General features: G+C 42.0%; 1 protein-coding gene across 2 annotated transcripts in view; it reads right to left on the bottom strand.

Moving 5' to 3' along the window:
- The window catches only part of LOC124615488 (cohesin subunit SA-1), a 149,435-nt gene that overhangs the window by 115,186 nt on the left and 14,132 nt on the right, over positions 1–20,117 (bottom strand). For both annotated transcript variants that reach the window (XM_047143830.1, XM_047144613.1), the window contains exons 3-5: positions 8,544–8,833; positions 756–949; positions 428–601 (exon numbers count right to left, since the gene is read on the bottom strand). In XM_047143830.1, coding sequence (XP_046999786.1) covers positions 428–601; positions 756–949; positions 8,544–8,833 — 658 coding nt within the window. The remainder of the gene's footprint in view (positions 1–427; positions 602–755; positions 950–8,543; positions 8,834–20,117) is intronic.

Genomic DNA, 20,117 nt, shown 5'->3' with positions numbered 1-20,117 from the left:
ATTCCTGAAATGTCAGCTATTATTGACCCTGGAATAGCGTACTAGGTATAAAACATATACAGTATGAAATAAAACACAAAAAAAGCTCATACTATCAACCACACAGCGTAAGGCGGACAGATAGAAATACTATGAAAATTATCAGCAAATACAAAATAAATGAAAATGGTTAAAAGCTAATATTACAATAATTCTGTGAATAAATAATTCAGTAACAGTAATTACACAGGTAATATGCCTAACATAACAAGCTTTAAATACACAACAAAAGATACGGGCAGATGAGCAATTAAGCAAGCATCATATTTTGCAATACTCTGCATCAGTACATTTAAGGAACAAACTTGCAAGTGAATGCATTAAAATGTACATTTATAAGTTGAACGGAATGACCTTAAGGAAGAATTACCGAAAACTGTAATCATACTTCATCAAACTCCTCTGTCATCTTTCTGATGATAGCAGCATGTTCCATTGAGGACTGCATGGAAGGTGTGATCTTTCCCTTACAACCAGAAGCGTTGATGAAGAATTGCATTAATGCAAGCAGGGCAGAATCACGATTGCTCTTGTAAGACTCGATCCAGTCATCCACAATCACCTATATCACAAAAAAATCTCATTTCCTACAATTACAAACCGAGTCACCTCAGCTATAAGTAGACTTTTTTATTTAGAAAAATGCCATGAGCCTTTGATAAATCACATAAGCATAATTAAAATCCACAAAGAAAAAAATCTAACACATATGTCACCTGGAGTGATATCTTGCCCTGACGGACCACAAAATAGAGACAAGTTTCATCTTCAGACAGCATTTCTGAAATGGGTTTGCGGCCAGGTCGACGTCTCCTAGGTTCTTCACTTGCAAGCACACGCTTTGGTGGTGGTGGTGGAGGAGCAACTGGTGTAGATGGAGTTATACCAGCAGCGGCAGCAGCTGCTGCAGCTACGGAACAAAAGATTACTGTATTATCAAGTATAGTGAAGATTGTACTAACAATACGGTTTCAGTAGGATACATAACAATCATGTACAAATGAATGGTTTCACAGCAATACATACTGACAAAATTTTCTCAAGCTTCCAGTAGAGTGAAGTGGTTAAATGTCCACAAGCTTTTGTTCGAGTGCTTCTCGGCTACCGTTAAGTTGTGGCTGCTGCTGTCTTTATATAGGTGCACTGCCATCTGTGACATCACTGGCTCTCACTCCAGTACCATATGAGGTGTGTTCAGAAAATAAGTGTACCGTTACTGTAACAGGCTTTTTTTTTTTACGGCTGGCAATGCTGAGCAATAGAGGGGGATCTTCTGACTGGACTAAGCATCGAAGGAATGTGGTAGTAATTGGAGTGTCCAGTTGTGCGAAAGATGTCAGTAACAAAATCCCGCCAAGTGTGTAGAGACATGCTGTGATGAACTTCCTAGTCGCAGAAGAAATAACAGTGTGCAGCAAAGATGTTATGAAGAGAATGGGTGTGTTTAAGTGTAGGGAATTCACTGGTGGCAGAACAAATGTTCATTACAAACAGTGGAATGGAAGATTTTCCATTCTGACCAGTGAGTTGATGCAAAAAAATTGGGGAAATCAAAATACTGGCAATTGACAGTGGATGAAATTTCTGCAATAGTTCCATAATTCTTCAGAGCTCTCACATATAAGACACTCACAGAAACGTTACAATACTAGAAAATGCAGGCCAGATTGGTCCCAAAGTTGCTGACAGAGCAGCACAAGAAAAATTGGGTCTATAGTTCTCGTGAGGTTTGTGTGTGTGAGACCTGAACTGGAAGGTAAGGATTTTCTGAGCTCTACTGTGACTGGAGTTGAAAAGTGGGTGGCTCATTACATTACCGGGGGGGGAGAAGAAAAAACAGTTGTCACAGTGGTGTCACACCACTTCAACATTCAAAACCACAATTTTAAGCAAAAAATCATGGCCTCAGTGGTTTGGTCCAAAAAGGCATCATTTCGGTTAAATTTCTGCCTGAAAGGGTGGTCATGAAAGCACAATGATATTGTGACATCCTATAAAAAACTCAAAAGGAGCATTCAAAATAAACAGAGGGGAGTGTGCTTGTTGCACACCAACACCTGTACTCACACAGCCACAACTATCAAGGCAATCTCAGACTTATTTGATTGGGATGCTTTGAAACCCCCCCCCCCCCCAATATTCCCATTTTAGCACCTTCAGGTCATCATTTTTTCCTCTCCCTTAATGCACACACAAGTGGAATCAAATTTTCAAGCAACAGGCAAGAGCACAAAGAGTTTCATCGTGTGAGAAGGGGAGTTCTTCGAGGAGGGCATAAAGAAGGTTGTGCCATGGCTCACCACATTCACGGAACGGAATGATGATTATGTGGAAAAATAGTAGACGAGGGTATCAACAATATCCTGTAATTATTTTTCAAATACACTTTCTCTAAAAAATATAAAAGTCTACTACACTTACTTTCTGAACATGTCTCGTATATGGTAATGTTTTCATTGTGCAATCACCACTACATCTTCAAACTTCCGATGTGCAGGTTCTAAACTGTGCTTGGCTCCAGGCCACCATCTTTGTTGACACTGTTGTCAGAAAATTTTATCTCAATTGCTCCTTTCATATGCTCGCCCAGAAACCATTTGTCTGTTTAATAACAGATGTCTCGAAGATATGTAACTCAGTATTAATTTCCCAGAGCATGTTCTGTTACCGATGATTTTTCAGGATACTGTAGGTGGAAACTCACCTGAATTCTACATGGCACTGTTGAAGAATAAGCATGGTCTACGTCACATAAAACTATCCACACCCACTGGTATTTTGTGTATCCCTTGGTGTTGCAAGGCGAAGTGATTGAGATAAAAATTTCTTACAAGGCAGTGGCATACAAAAAAGTGCAGCTCAGTACCAGTCACTGGAAGGCTGAAACAGATGTGGTAGGTTTGCAATGAAAACATTACTGTAAATGGTGCTGGCATGAGCACCAGTGGCATTACAGGATGGCAATAGAGCTGCATAAGGATGGCAGTAGCAATCACATGACAATCACCACTTGACAATGGAGGGGGGGGATAAAGAAAATTCTATCTCTAAGGAACAACTAAATAGTTATCACACACCTATACAAGCAAATACAACTTATGGGTAACAACGACCAGTTTTCACTTTGCTCCCACTTTTTCAAAACATTTACCTTTAACACCTTCACAGTTCCCCACTTTTTAATCAGACACTTATTTTATGAGACTGAACACAAAAGCATACGTAAGTACGCATTTATGTAAAACCAAGTAATATCACTGTTATGAAGAACTATGGTAAGCTAAACTAGTTTTGATTCCTTTTCTAAAAAAATTATCCACACCAGAAAAAATAATTACTTCATCACAACCTCAAAATTATTCTTCGATACTGAGAAATTCTATTCCTTGCAGGTATAGAAACTAATTTTGTTACCAATGTGACTCTGAAACTGCTATGCCTCATCCTATCATGTTACGTAAAATCCATACTGAATAGTTCGTGTGTAATACACATTCTTGTATATTTATAATACTGTTAAAAATCACAGTATTTCAAATACAACACTGTAATCAAAGTCATCCACAATGATGCAATACACTTTCTACTACCTGAAATTCATCTGTGTTTACATGCGGTAAAAAAAAAAAAACACACACACGAACACATTGTGTAACTGGAATTTGTCACACGGATAGTTTTGGCAGTGAAAGTCATGGTAACATCTTTAAAAAGTAATAACATCTACGGAATAAATCCTGAATCTTTGAATTTGTAATGAAATACACACTCACTTAACCAAACAATTTCAGCCAATCCTTTGTTTTGACATACCATTAAATGGCTAATTCTACTGGCAGGTTTTCCCTTCCTTTTTGATTGCTGAGTCACCTCTTTTCACAGTAAAGAGATGGTGAAACTGGCCATTCTCACAAGGCATATCATCATGATGCTTTGTCATGGTAAGTATTTTCAGGTATAATAAGCAACGAGCAAAATCAAACTGCCATTCCTGGACTAACCAGCAAAACACCAGCTGCGCTGCTGTTTCTCTGTGATCATCACTATCTTTTTAGGTTGACTATAGTGTCTTTAATGCTGTAATGCTGTAAGTTCATCGCATTTCTATAGTATCATCCTAAGTTTAAAGGTGCATTTCTGGCCAAGAGAAGTCTACTAATATCAAATACCGGCCTTAATTTGAGGAAGAAGTTTCTGAGGATGTACGTCTGGAGTACAGCATTGTATGATAGTGAAACATGGACTCTGGGAAAACCGGAAAAGAAGAGAATCAAAGCATTTGAGATGTGGTGCTATAGACGAATGTTGAAAATTAGGTGGACTGATAAGGTAAGGGATGAGGAGGTTCTACGCAGAATCAGAGAGGAAAGGAATATGTGGAAAACACTGATAAGGAGAAGGGACAGGATGATAGGACATCTGCTAAGACATGAGGGAATGACTTCCATGGTACTAGAGGGAGCTGTAGAGGGCAAAAACTGTAGAGGAAGACTGAGATTGGAATACGTCAAGCAAATAATTGAGGACATAGGTTGCAAGTGCTACTCTGAGATGAAGAGGTTAGCACAGGAAAGGAATTCGTGGCGGGCCGCATCAAACCAGTCAGTAGACTGATGGAAAAGGAGGTTATTCCTGACAAACCCTTCTTACATTCATTGTTTGCCACATCTATCCCCATCATAAAAAGTATAAATTACCAAAACATCAAAAATACTTATTTTTTGTCCTGTTTTATTCCAATTTGAGTTGTTCTTTTTTAATGAATGTATATACAAATTACGTGATCAAAAGTATCCAGACACCCCCAAAAACATATATTTTTCATATTAGATGCATTGAACTGCCACCTATTGCCAGGTACTCCATATCAGCAACCTCAGTAGTCATTAGACATCGTGGGAGAGCAGAATGGGGCAATCCGCGGAACTCGCATACTTCGAACATGGTCAGGTGATTGGGTGTCACTTGTGCCATACATCTGTACGTAAGATTTCCACACTCCTAAACATCCCTAGGTCCACTGTTTCCAATGTGACAGTAAAGTGGAAACGTGAAGGGACACATACAGCACGAAAGCGTACAGGTCAACCTCGTCTGTTGACTGACTGACTGCCAACAGTCGAAGAGTGTCATAATGTGTAATAGGCATACATCTATCCAGACCATCACACATAAATTCCAAACTGCATCAGGATCCACTGCCAGAACTATGACAGTTAGGCCGGAGGTGAGAACACGTGGATTTCATGGCTGAGCGGCTGCTCATAAGACACACATCACGCCAGTAAATGCCAAATTATGTCTCACTTGGTGTAAGGATTGTAAACATTGGACGATCGAACAGTGGAAGAATGTTGTATGGAGTGACGAATCACGGTACACAATGTGGCGATCCGATGGCATGGTGTGGATATGGTGAATGCCCGGTGAACATAATTTGTCAGAGCTTGTACTGCCAACAATAAAACTTGGAGGTGGTGGTGTTTTGGTGTGCTGCTGTTTTTCAGAGGGGGCTTGCACCCCTTGTTGTTATGTGTGGCACTATCACAGCACAGGCCTATATTGATGTTTTAAGCACCTTCTTGCTTCCCACTATTGAAGAGCAATTTGGTGATGGTGACTGCATCTTTCAACACAACTGAGGACCTATTCATAACGCATGGCCTGTGGCGGAGTGGTTACATGGCAATAACATCCCCGTAATGGACTAGCCTGCACAGAGTCCTGACCTGAATCCTATAGAACACTTATGGGATGTTGTGGAACGCCGACTTCGTGCCAGGCCTCACCGACCGACATCGATACCTCTCCTTAGTGCAGCACTCCGTGAAGAATGGGCTGCCATTCCCCAAGAAACCTTCCATCACCTGGTTGAACATTGTCGCTAGAATGGAAGCTGTCATCAAGGATAAGGGTGGACCATCACCATACTGAATTCCATCATTACCGATGGAGGGCACCATGAACTTTTAAGTCATTTTCAGCCAGGTGTCTCGCACTGTTCACTACTTTTTCACCATCTAGTGTTCCCTTTGTTAAATAATTTACTCCATCTGATTACTGTTCTAATCAATTTTCAAACTCATTATTATCTGTCATTCGGTGCATGCTTCTTTTAAACACTGTTAACAGATTTCACAATGTCATATCTATGTTTATAATTTATACAGAATAGCACTAATTTCTACCCATCATAATCCATTCATGGACACTGCTTCTGATTTATTTTTGAAGCATTTACAATTGTTATTTGGGAAAAATTGTCTCTAGCCACTAGTCAATGGCTGACATTAGTCATTTGTGAAATTGGAGGGGTGGGGGGGGGGGGGGGGGGGGGGGGGAAGAAATTGCAATTTAGAATGAGTATTTTAACAAAAGTGGCAAAAATTAAAGTTACTTGTTAAAAAATTTTGTGCACTCTTACTCTTAGAAAAGAACTGATATCTTGTATGTATTGCGAAGGGCTGGTATGGCACAATGGAATGACTGTTACCATGAAATTACTAAGTAAGATTTGAAATTTTGTAGAATATTAAGTCAGAATGACTGTTGATAAATAGCACACTAGTGCTTGTGAATTAAAAGCATAATATAAGCACTGCAATCCCTCACTTAAGTGTCATGAACATTCTTTATTCTGGATTCAAGACCTGGCAAAAATGTCTTTGGTACACAGTTATTTGGGAGGAAAAACTCACAGAAATTTAAGAAAATCTCTCTCTAGAATTACAAGTGGGAATTAAAGATAAATAGATATCTGAAAAAAACTGTAAATAAATAAATGAAAAAGAACGCTCAAGTAGAGAAACAAAATCTAGTTTGGCATATTACTGAATTGTCCAATTTCGCAGATTAACTGTACGTTAAGTTGAAAATGTTAGGCATCTAACTGTTTCATAGGAAATAAGCGTTAGAGAGGTCAATCAGCTCCCTTCAAACTCCTGTGGACTGCAATAGAGAGATAAACAATTTTTTTTCCCCTACAAACCTACAGTGTGAAAACAACAGAAAAACCAATCATCATTCCTACATCTAAACAGAATAATAACAAAAAAGACTATTGAATGATAACATGTAATACTGTTATGCATGTAGAAACAAAGACACTAACTGGCAACAAGAAGGTTTCATTATGCATCAGACATGTTTTTAAGCGGTAAAAATTCCAAAAAAAATAATGAAAAAAATATAGTGAAACACTACCTTCTCATGCACAAAAACTCAGGCAAGTTAGAAAAATACAGCATGCGAAATGCACTACAGAATTCACAGATATTGGGTTAAATGAAATGTTAGATAGTGCTTGCCAACTACCAATCAAACTGTCACTTTTCAACTCAATGTAGGTCTCGGGTTACACTATATATTGGTCTGTCACCACACCTGAAATTCCAAAAAATAGTGTAGACACAAAAGAACTTCTGTCTGTGTACTGTTCTGTTCTCTTTCTGTTTGTGCACATATGATTTCATACATGACATCACCAAATCATTATGCAATGAAACTGATATTTGATGTTTTTTTATGTTCCATTGAACCAGAAATATTTTACTGCATTATAACAGGCATTTTTCAGGAATACGATGAAAAATGAAAGTTGGAGACAATGTCTGCAAAACAAAATAGAAAGAGCTTTTTAAAAAAAAAAAAAAGATTTAACATCATAATGAGACAGGAAATTAAAGGTACATGGAACAGAAGGAGAAGGAAAGTGACTACGCCCTTTTCAAAAGAATCATCTTGGTTATTTCAGTAATCACAGAGAATCTAAATCTGGGTGGCCAGTTGTGGGTTGGATCCTGCTCCCCCCCCCCCCCCCCTCCCACCCACCCAAGTGTGTATCCAGTGCATTAGTCATAGTGCCCCCTTACTATGTGAATGATTAGAAGTACCAGCTAAAAAACTAAAAGATAACAGCTGTACTCCAATAAGTGAAATGAGGAGTAAATTACTAATTTAACACAAATTACCCAAATGAAAGACAAGTTTCTGACTATTAGTTTTGAATACAGCATATAAATGGGAGAGACTGGAAGCCCTCTGTTGAACATCAGAGTGACAGTGTGATTGATATATATGCAATGGGGTGGAGCTGTCAGTTTGCTCTTATCTGCACATCAACCATAGCAGCAGCTGTGCAGTTCAGTACTGAACTCTTTCTATGTTTCCTCTCAACCTGCAGCACTGTTTTGGCTTTTTCTGCTCACTTTCACTATTAGTTGCAGACATTCTTTAAACAGAATAAAGTACATGAGGTAACATAACCACAAATATTACTTTAATGGCCACAACTGTTGTCCGCTGAGCACTATAATAGCAGTGGATGAGACACATGGCACGACCAAGCTGACTTTCTGGTTTGTTATTGCTAAGGTAGCTATTTTGAAAACAATCAGCTATCAATTATTTTGTTATCTGATTCAGTCACAGATGTTCTACATACTGGGACCAGTCAACACAACAACAGTACCATCTGCAAAAAATGTAATGAGACTGAGACCTACCATTTGCACTACGTGCTCGTGAACGAGTAACACGGATTCTCATGTTAAGTGGAGTAGCTGGCTGCTCGTACTGCTGATCAAAACTAGGTTCTGACTGCTGCTGTTGTGGCTGAGTGACCTCATACTGTGTTTGTTGCTGTGCAGATGGTGAGTAGAGTTGTTGCTGTTGCTGCTGCTGTTGCTGCTGCTGTTGTTGTTGTTGTTGCTGTTGCTGTTGCTGCTGCTGCTGATGATGATACATCCCTGATGGCTCACCTGCATACTGGTCATTGCCTGAGTACACTTCACCTCTGAAAAATCATGAAACACGTTACAATTTTATGAGATTAGCAGACAAATTGACTGCTAAAGCAGTCTAATCTTGCAAAACAAATACAGTGAGCTGAGAAAGGAATGCTGTGACTGTTTAAAAATATAATCTATTAATAGGCAATACTTATACAAATTCCTTACCGACTGCACATACTACAGCTGAGCTCTTCCTTTGAGCTCCTCTAGCATCATGGGCCATGGTGTACTGGTTGTCAACAGTCACAGATGTGTCTTCTTCCATTACATGCGAGTATAATAAATTTTGGTTGCAAAGGGAGCGACATACTAGTAAATTTTTATGAGGGGGCTGTCTCTTTTCTTTTCGTCAGTTTTGGTGGTGTATTGATTTTGGAGAGCGACAGAAGCCAGAAAATATCCTCATGCACTATCTCCTCTGCTCAGTTTAAAGGTCTAAATTTTCAGTAACCAATATTTTCTAGCTAGACATTTTATTGTAATAATATAAAACGCAGGACACTGTCACTCTGTTTATCGTCTATCTATTGTGATACAGAAGATACAGTTGTAAAGCCAAAGTACATCTCCTACTAGATAACCACCACTTCTGTGAGAGAGAAATTTGTAAAGCATAAGTAGTCAAACTAGCATGCTGCTGTTCATTTTAAGAACCTTTTTTTTTACTATCAGTGTGTGACAATTGTCTATTCACAGCTCACTGCAGTACCAATGCATTCAGTCATTGTTGCATGTAGATGACAAGAAACCAGTACCTTTTGAGAAGTAAAATGAGGCAGTCTATGAATATTCAATACACAAGCAGCTCACAATAAATGAAGGAATGTATTGTGCATTTATTAACACTGAACCCTAGCAATTAATTGTAATAAATTTTGCAAGACAGTCAAATTAAAAAGTAATTTTCAAGAGGGTCTCACACATTCAATATTTATTCTGCAATATTGAAGACTGTGCAATAAAAATGACCATCTGAGAGCGGTGTTGAAAGTTTGTGCAATGTACTGGAGAAGATTGCAGTGCTTTAAAAATATTGCTGCTCACTCAATATATTGTAATGAGTAACAGTGGTAGTGCACAATAAAAGGCAGTTCCACTGAGCCTTCATGATTTGCAGACATGTTAGCTACAAATCCAGCAACATCATATGAATATGAATACACAGGAAAATACAGGAAATGTATCATTTGGTGAAGTGCAGTCAAGTGAGTAGTATGATTACATACATAATACTTATTCAGTAATTAACTGTAGAAACAAACAACATTAAGCATATTTATGTGCAGAGAAATAGCATTGCAACTGCTTATTTGTTCATTCAGAAGGTTGAATTATTTATGGCATATATACAGCAATACCTACCCACCCTCTACAGTAATATATTTAGTTTATAGATTGCTTCAGGCATTCTAGAAAGTGAAATCCGAAGAACATATGAACAAAGACTTGAAAAATCAGGACTGCAATGTACTCTTAAAAGTGTATCAAGAAATTTATCCATCACCTATTAAGGACAATATAAAAAGAAATTCAGTTTACTAAATACAAATTTTCAGAAAGAACTGAAAGAAGTCAACAACACAAAATCAGAAAGCCAGCTGGACGATATGTATGGAAGTATCATGTGGTACTTTCAGGGAGTTCCTCACTGTCCACAGTTGCTGAGGAAATTGAAGAACATAGCATCAAGATAGTAAGCAGATGTGTTTATTTGACTTATCAGTTCTCAGAATTGACAAATGAGATCAGGTCAGCTGTCCAGTGAGCATAGATGTTTATTTTTATTATAACTGTTTTCTGTATATACATAAGATCATATTAGCTTCCAAACAGCTTAACTGTTCTATTCAGTATGCTACAGTAGTTACAGCTTGAAGACATACATTGTAAACAGTGTGTGTACATCATTAATTGTACAGTAAACATGTTTAATCTGTAATTAGTAACTGCTGTGATTTACTAAACTGTTATGTCACACAATTCCATTCTGTGGCAGTCATAGGCAGCTGAAATGCGTTGGGTCTAGGAATTGCTAAATAACTAGATAATATGTTGTATATTTTTAATTAGCTCTTTTTTTCAGGATTCGGAAATTTCTGAAACGGAGGTACCACTGGAAACACTTCTAATAAAATAATGTAGGAAGGCAGCACAGGCTGCCAGAGATGATTTACTGGAACTTGCATACAAACTACACCAGGAACTAGTGTCTGAGGACCACAATGGCATAACATGCACCTGTGAATGCCAGAAAATTGACACAACGCAGCAAATGCCGGCAAAGAAATGGTTAATGGGCAGATTCCATGGTTTAAGAACATCTTCAACAAGTATGTCTCCAGTAACAAATTTGTCAAGCTCTGAGTACTTCAAGCAATTTGCACATTGTATGACAGGGAGCTACCCTTTACTTTGCAAATTCATTATTCGACTCTTCCCACAAAATCCACTTTTCTGATATGCACTGAAGAGCCAAAAAAACTGGTATGCCTGCCTAATATCGTGTAGGGACCTCACGAGCATGTGGAAGTACAACAACACGATGTGGCATGGATTCAACTAACACCTAAAGTAGTGCTGGAGAGAACTGATACCATGAAACCTGCAGGGCTATCCACAAATCCGTAGGAGTACAAGGGGGAGCGGGGGGGTCTCTTCTGGACAACACATTGCAAGGCATCTCAGATAATGTATTGTATTACACTGGGGACCTAGAAATGATGGAGAGGCTTTGTCCCGCTGTAGCCCTCAGTAGTTCACAACCCCACACAGCAGTCCACCCACCCCACTGCTGCCCAACACCGAACCCAGGGTTATTGTGGGTTCAGCCCTGAGTGGACCCCCCTGGGAACGTCTCGTGCAGCCAACTGTAACCCCAAACGTTTGCATGTTAGAGTAATTATGGTGTATGAGCACATGAAAATGGCGTTTACGCAGAAATCGCCGACACAGCATAACTGAGACGCAATACAGGGAACCAGCCCGCATTCGCCAAGACAGATGGAAAACAGCCTTAAAAACCATCCACAGGCTGTCTGGCAATCCAGACCTTGACACTAATCTGGCTGGCGGATTTGTGCCAGGGACTGGCACACCTTACAGCTCGGGAAGCAGCTTGCTAGACCGCACAGCTAGCCTGGCAGGCTTATCCCAGGTATGCTCAATAAAGTTTATGTCTGCAGAGTTTTGTGGCCAGTGGAAGTGTTTTAACTCAGAACATTGTTCCTGGAGTGACTCTGTAGCAATTCTGGACACGTGGGGTATCACATTGTCCTGCTGGAACTGCCCAAGTCCATCGGAATGCACAATGGACATGAACGGATGCAGATCATCAGTACATGTCACCTGTCAGACTTATCTAGATGTATCAGGGGTCCCATTTCACTCCAAATTACAGAGCCTCTGACAGCTTGAACAGTCTCTTGTTGATATGCAGGGTCCATAGATTCATGTTGTTCTCTCCATACCTGCACATCCATCCACTCGATATAATTTGAAATGAGACTCGTCCACCCAAGCAACATGTTCCCAGTCCTGAACAGTCCAATGTCAGTGTTGATGGGCGCAGGCGAGGCAATAGACTTTGTGTCAATATTGATGATGTTTCATTGAACAGTTCACATACTGACACTTGTTGATGTTCCAGCATTGAAATCTGCAACAATTTGTGAAAGGGTTGCACTTCTGTCATTTTAAACGATTCTCTTCAGTTATTGTTAGCCCCGTTCTTGCAGGATCTTTTTCTGGCTGCAGCGATGTCGGAAATTTGATGTTTCACCAGATTCACGGTACACTTGTCAAATGGTCATCCAAGAAAATACCCATTTCATTGCTACCTCAGAGATGTTGTGTCCCATCGCTCGTGTGCTGACTATAACACCATGTTCAAACTCACTTAAATGTTGATAACCTGCCACTGTAGCAGCAGAACTCATCCAACAACTGCACCAGATACTTGTTGCCGACCACAGCACCGTATTCTGCCTGTTCACGAATCTCTATATTTGAATACGAATGCCTATACTAGCTTCTTTGGCACTTCAGTGTAGTTTACCTTTCCCCTGGGGTAGACAACTTTGCTACTGTGTTCACTTCATTTACTTTGATGTATTTTTGCAAGCAGGTGCAAACAGCTTCAATGTATAGTTACAATAAAGTTGGTAGCAGTAGTGCAGTGAATGATGAAAATGTGAGGTAATGTAGTGTAATGGATAATCTTTCCACAGGTTGATTGCTGCCCCTATCACAGTATCTTTTCTGTGTACATAGCATGTAACAAGGTTCACTAATTTGTTGAAAAACTCCTTGTTCACCCTTAAAAATTTCCGATAATTGTCCAGCTCTGTTGCAAGTTCTTTTAGTGTGTTAGTAAGGCCTGTGCAGAACGCCTTCATAGCCACTTTTTGCCCACTGTCACTTCCTCATTTTTCTTTTTGCAGTACGTGAAGACAGCACCTACATAAGTAGTCGCAGTACATGTTGTGGAATGCCAATTAGTTCTCACTGAATTGTCCAGGCATAGATATTAAGCAATAATATTGTCTCATTCTTGGCCTCACCATTTCACGCAATATAATGACAATACTATTGCACAATAAGTATTCGGCATGTGAGCAACCCATAAGTTATTCAGTTTCACCACTGCCTCAAGGTCCAATACTTTCAGAGTTAACTTCAATTAGTAACGGATATGCTGTTATATTGCAGTAACAGATTTTAACTGATGCCTTGGACCCCACTTGGTCAATTCACAACCAAATTGTCACCTTTCAACCTACCCTGGACATTTAGGTTTGCTACAGTCAAACTATCACCACATCTTTCATGATCATATTCGTTGGTTTTGCTAACTAACCAAAAACAATACTGAAGCAAAAGAAATATTTTCTTTGGCTACTTGTTTATCACTGTTGTTTTCTCACATTTTTTTTATATTAGTTATGTGAGTCAGTTTTGGTTTGTTGTGATGTGGACTTCTTTTTGGATAGCGTAAGTGAAAGTTAGGATACTGGATTTAACAATTTGTGTGTGTTGACTTTTGGTACTGGAAACATCATTTTAGCTGTAACAAGTTTCAGGTAAAATCAGTAGATATGGTTTTGGAACTGTGTGTGCTTTCTCTTTGCTGTACTGGGTTTTTATGTCGTAGGAGGGTCACTGGCATTAGACTCTTCATTTTTAACTATATAGGTCACGAGAAATTTGCCCGGTTTCATTTCTTGCATTTTTTGGTTGTGTTGAATGTTGAGAATTTCATGTGCTTAATTTTTGGGTTAATATTTATTTTGGAAAGGTGGTATTATCATTAGAGTTGCATGTCTAGGTTGTCCTTGCTCGAAACCACCAACTTCTTGTGGATGTCCTATTATTTTCAATCTATTGCTGAAATTTAACATTTTGCATGTTATTTATGTTTGTTCAAGAGTGTAGTAAGTGTCATCATGTTTGTCATATTTTGTACGCTTGAAACTGGGATTTCCGCAACTTTCAGTTTTACTCAAATTTCTGGTTTATGGTTGGCTGGTTTGTGGGGGTTGAAGGGACCAGACTACAAAGGCCATTGGTTCCCTTTCTCCATGATCACGAAAACCCACAAGGAATAAAAACAAGCAACGGAGGTAACAAGGGACAACACAGAACAAGAAAGACACAAAGACTAGGAAACAAGGAATTAAAGGCACACAGAGGTATAAAATGGTTGGCTGACCATGGAAACAAAAAAGGAAAAGCCAACCACTAAGAGACACACTAAAAACCCCAATCAAAAACCGTAGGCCAAAGACCAGATGCAATACACAAGACGGAAGACAGACAAACCCTCAGATTGAGCGATAAAAGCCCCCTGCTCAAATAAAACTCAAAACTAAGCCTGACATTACAGCGTCATCCTTTAAAAGAGCAGGGAGCGTGTCAGGCAGTGCAAACGTCTGTCTGAGCACAGTTAGAAGCGGACAGTCCAACAAGATGTGGACCACTGTCAACGCTGACCCGCAGCGACATTGAGGTTGGTTCTCAGGGCGCAATAAATGACAGTGCATCAGCCAGGTGTGGGCAATGTGTAGCTGGCAGAGAACAACTGAGTCTTTGCAGGAGGCTCGCAAGGAGGAGTGCCACACCTGTAGTCTCCTTGATAACCTAAAATTTGTTGGGGGAAGGCAGGGTGCACCATTCATCACTCCAAGTACCAAGGACATTTTGCCGCAATACTGACTAGAGACCACATTCTGGAAGGCCAATCTCCAGGGCCGGTGCGCTGATAGCCAGTTTGGCCAGTGTGTCAACACGTTCATTACCTGAGGTCCACACAAAGACCATGGAGTGGCCGCAACGGGCAATAGTATGGAAGGACTCCTGGGTACGCATTATCAGAAGTGAGCGAGGAAAACACTGGTCGATAGCTCAGGGAGCCACTACAGATAACGACGGACTTGCCTGGGCAGGAGCGGATATATTCTAGGATGCGAGAGATGGCGACAAGCTCTGCAGTGAAAACACTGCTGCCGTCCAGCAATGAGCGTTGTTCAGATAGTCCCCAAGAGTAAAAGCATATCCAACTCGACCAGAAACCATCGAACCATCGGTATAGACCAAGGCAGAGCCGGGAAACGTGGCAAGGATGGAAACAAAGTGTCGGCGGAGGGCCTCGGGAGGGACTGAGTCTTTTGGGCCTTGTGCCAAATCCAGCTGAAGGCATGAACAGGGCACATACCACAGGGGTAGATGTATATGGGCCCAGAAAAGAGGTGGGAGAGCAAAAAACTCAAGCCCAGCGAAAAGAGACTGGACGCGAACTGCAAGAGGACACCCTGACCAATGCCGTCGTTCGGGAAGATGGACGACTGAGTTGGGGAACAGGAGATGGTAATTTGGATGCCCAGGCAAGTTACAAACATGTGCAGCGTAAGCGACCAGTAGTTGTTGGCACTGGATCCACAATGGAGGCACACCAGCCTCTGCAAGTGTGCTGTTTACAGGGCTTGTGTGAAAAGCTCCAGTTGCGAGTCTGATTCCGCAGTGAAATATGGAGTCAAGCAACCGCAACGCGTAAGGCAATGCCAAACCGTAAGCCAGGCTCACATAACCGAGACGGGACTGAATCAACGCCTGATACAGTCATAGAAGGGCAGACCGATCGGCACTCCAGCTGGTGTGATTCAACCAACGAAGCGCGTTAAGATGGCGCCAACACGTTTTCTTTAAGCTGCCAAATATGAGGGAGCTAAGTCAACCAGGCATCAAAAAGCAAGCCCAAAAAACCGATGCGTCTCCATCATGGCAAGAGGTTCACCATCAAGATAAAGCCGTGCCTCAGGGTAAACACCGCGACGCCGGCAGAAATGCATGTCGCAGGTCTTGGCGGCCGAGAACTGGAAGCCGTGAGCGACAGCCAAAGACTGCGCCCTGTAGCTGCCGTTCAGAAACCACAATGCCAGTGGAGCTATAGTACAGGCAGAAGTCATCAGCATACAAACAAGCCACAGATAGCCCACTGATAGCAACTAAAAAGAGGCAGACAGTCAAGACAGAGCCTAGCGGGACCCCATACTCCTAGGCTCGGGAGGAACTATGGGAGGGACCAACTTGCATGCGGAAGGAACTAAGTGATAGAAAATTTTGATTAAAAATCGGGAGCAGGCCCTGAAGACCCCACCCATGAAGTGTGGTGAGGATGTGATGCCGCCATGTTGTTATCGTATGCCTTCCGCATGTCAAGAGACTAACCAGACGCTGATGGCGGGCAAGTGCCGTACGGATCGCAGACTTCCAGGCAAACCAGATTATCAGTGGCAGAGCAGCCCCTATGGAACCCACTCTGGGACAGAGCCAGAAGGCCCTGAGACTCAAGTACCCAACCCAAACTCCGGCTCACCATGCGTTCGAGCAACTTGCACAGAACATTGATGAGGCTAATGGGGTGGTAGCTGTCCACCCCCAATGGGTTCTTGCCAGGTTTCAACATGGGGATGATGATGCTTTCCCACCATTGTGATGGGAACTCACCCTCAACACAGACACGGTTGAAAAGGTCTAGGAGACGTCACTGGCAGTTCACTGACAGGTGTTTGAACATCTGACAGTGGATGCGATCCAGCCCCGGATCCGTAACAGGGAAAGTGGTGAGGACATTTGGAATTCCCACTCACTGAAAGGGGCATTGTACGATTCGAGGTGGTGCGTATGAAATGAAACGCTCTGACATTCCAACTGCTCTTTCACAGAGCAGAAGGCCAGTGGGTAATTTGTAGAAGCGGAACTCTAAGTGCAAAGCTCCGCTAAGAGTTCTGCAATCGTGTTGGAGTCAGTATAGACTGCTCCATTCAGTGAAAGCCCAGGTACGCTCACAGGGAGTGTGTGTGTGTGTGTGTGTGTGTGTGTGTGTGTGTGTGTGTGTGTGTGTGTGTGTGTATATATATATATATATATATATATATATATATATATAAAAAAACAAAGATGAGGTGACTTACCGAACGAAAGCGCTGGCAGGTCGATAGACACACAAACAAACACAAACATACACACAAAATTCAAGCTTTCGCAACAAACTGTTGCCTCGTCATGAAAGAGGGAAGGAGAAGGAAAGACGAAAGGATGTGGGTTTTAAGGGAGAGGGTAAGGAGTCATTCCAATCCCGGGAGCGGAAAGACTTACCTTAGGGGGAAAAAAGGACGGGTATACACTCGCACACACACACACATATCCATCCACACATATACAGACACAAGCAGACATATTTGAAGACTGCACATATACAGACACAAGCAGACATATTTGAAGACTGCTTGTGTCTGTATATGTGTGGATGGATATGTGTGTGTGTGTGTGAGTGTATACCCGTCCTTTTTTCTCCCTAAGGTAAGTCTTTCCGCTCCCGGGATTGGAATGACTCCTTACCCTCTCCCTTAAAACCCACATCCTTTCGTCTTTCCCTCTCCTTCCCTCTTTCCTGATGAGGCAACAGTTTGTTGCGAAAGCTTGAATTTTGTGTGTATGTTTGTGTTTGTTTATTGGCCTAAACCTGCGATGGAGAGGTACGGATGTCAATGGTGGAGACATACCTTTCCCAGCACTCCTGCTTCCGGCAGCGAATAAGGCATTGGGCCGCCTGCAATTGCGAATCTCCTCAGCGATCTCTTGTGACCACCAAGGCACAATCCTCCACCGAGAGGACCCAGAAGAACAGGGAACTGCAGATTCCGCTGCAGAAACCGTGCCGGTGGTTATCGTGTGAACCACCACATCAATGGCGTCATGAAAAAGATGCTCAATAGGGCAATAGAGTCCCAGTCCCCATCTGGGGAGGCGCCCAGGAGAGTGACGCTGTGGCAGTGACAGAAAGTGGTCACTACCATACAAGTCACCATGCACAATCCACTGGACAGATGGTAGAAGGCTTGGGCTGCAGACCGAAAGGTCGATGGCTGAGTATATGCCATTCGCCACACTGAAATGTGTGGAGACACCATTATTTAAAAGGAAAAGGTCGAGCTGTGCCAACACTTGCTCAACGACAGTGACTCGGCCTGTTGCCACCAATCCACCCCACAAAGGATTATGGGCGTAAAGTCACCCAATAAAAGAAAATGTGGTGGTAGTTGGGCTATCAGCACAGCCAATCATGCTGTGGGACATCACCATCCGGTGGAAGATAGATACTGCGGACAGTAACAGCCTGAGGCATCCACACCCGAACAGTGACAGCCTATAAAGGTGTTTGAAGAGGTACACACTCGCTGCAAAGAGAGTTAAGAACATAGATGTAAACTCTACCAGATAGCCTCCCATAAGCTGCCCAATTCTTATAACAACTCAGACAGCCACGGAGGGCGGGGGGTTCGCATCGCTGGAAACCAAGTTTCCTGGAGAGCAATGCAGACAAAAGGGTGAAGGCTGATAAGTTGTCGGAGCTCAGCAAGGTGGTGGAAAAAAAAAAAAAAAAAAAAAAAATAAATAAATAAAAAAAAAAAAAAAAATAAATAAAAAAAAAAAAAATAAAATAAAATAAAAAAAAAAAAAAAAGATCACTTCAATTCCACTGCAGAATGACATTGTCCACGGGTGAAAAAGGCGGGAAGGAACCAAGGAGGCAGATTACGCCGTCAGGTCACCTACCACCACCAAAAGAGCCTCAGTCTAGAACCATTGCGTCTGAGGTACAGGTGAGATTGAGGTCATCAGAGGACGCCAGAATCTCCACCTCATCCTCAGATGCAGAGCTGGTAGGTAGTGGTGGTGGTGGTGGTGGTGGTGGTGGTTGCCAACGCAATTTCCTTGGTCTTAGAGGTCTTATTTCTTGACTTTTCTCGCTGCTCCTTTGGTTTCTCTGGCTGGGAGGTCTTCATGGATTCAGTCTCTGGGACTGAGGAGAAACATGAAGCCCCACGATCAGCTGCTTATGGACACTTCAGCCACTGGCGGGTGTCATCCTGCCCACTAGGAGAAACCTAGGAAGGGAAGGGACCCAAGGGACTCCTTCCGAGCGAGATGAGCCAAAGAAGTGGTACGCTTCTCCAGCTTAGAAGTGGGGTCAAACGTCCCTGATGGTGGGGAGGTGGGGTGGTGTTGCTCCCAAAGTAGGTGGTGCAGGAGGAACAGGGAGGGAAGTGCCCCCCACCATCAAGGTGGCAGGTGTAGTCTTACAGCATTGAGTGCTGACCGGAACCAGTGCAACGGATGGGGCTGGAACTGCAGTTATAGCGGCAGCGTAAGACATTGAAATGCACATCAGATGGAGCCTTTCAAATTTCCTTTTTGCCTCAGTGTAGGTCAGTCGGTACAGGGTCTTATAGTCGATGATTTTCCTCTCTTTCTGTAAAATCCTGCAGTCTGGCGAGCAAGGTGAATGATGCTCTCCGCAGTTGACACAGATGGGAGGCAGGGCACATGGAGTATTGGTATGTGATGGGCATCCACAGTCTCAACATGTGAGGTTGGAAACAGAGCGTCAAGACATATGACCGAACTTCCAGGGCTTAAAGCACCTCATCAGGGGAGGGATATAGGGCTTGACATCACAGTGGTAGACCATCACCTTGACCTTCTCAGGCAATATATAACCCTCGAAGGCCAAGAGGAAGGCACCAGTGGCTACCTGATTATCCCTCGGACACCAATGAACGCGCCAGGCAAAATTAACACCTCACCACTCCAAATTGGGGTGCAGCTCGTCATCAGACTGTAAAAGAAGGTCCCTGTGGAATATAGTGCCCTGGACTATGTTTAAGCTCTTACGGGGCGTGGCAGTAACAGAAACATCCCTCAATCTGTCACAAGCGAGTACTGCCC

This window comes from Schistocerca americana, chromosome 1, assembly GCF_021461395.2.
Source record: "Schistocerca americana isolate TAMUIC-IGC-003095 chromosome 1, iqSchAmer2.1, whole genome shotgun sequence".
Classification (NCBI taxonomy): Eukaryota; Metazoa; Arthropoda; class Insecta; order Orthoptera; family Acrididae; genus Schistocerca; species Schistocerca americana.
The sequence above is the reverse complement of the archived record's forward strand: the minus strand, read 5'-3'. Positions and strand labels throughout refer to the sequence as shown.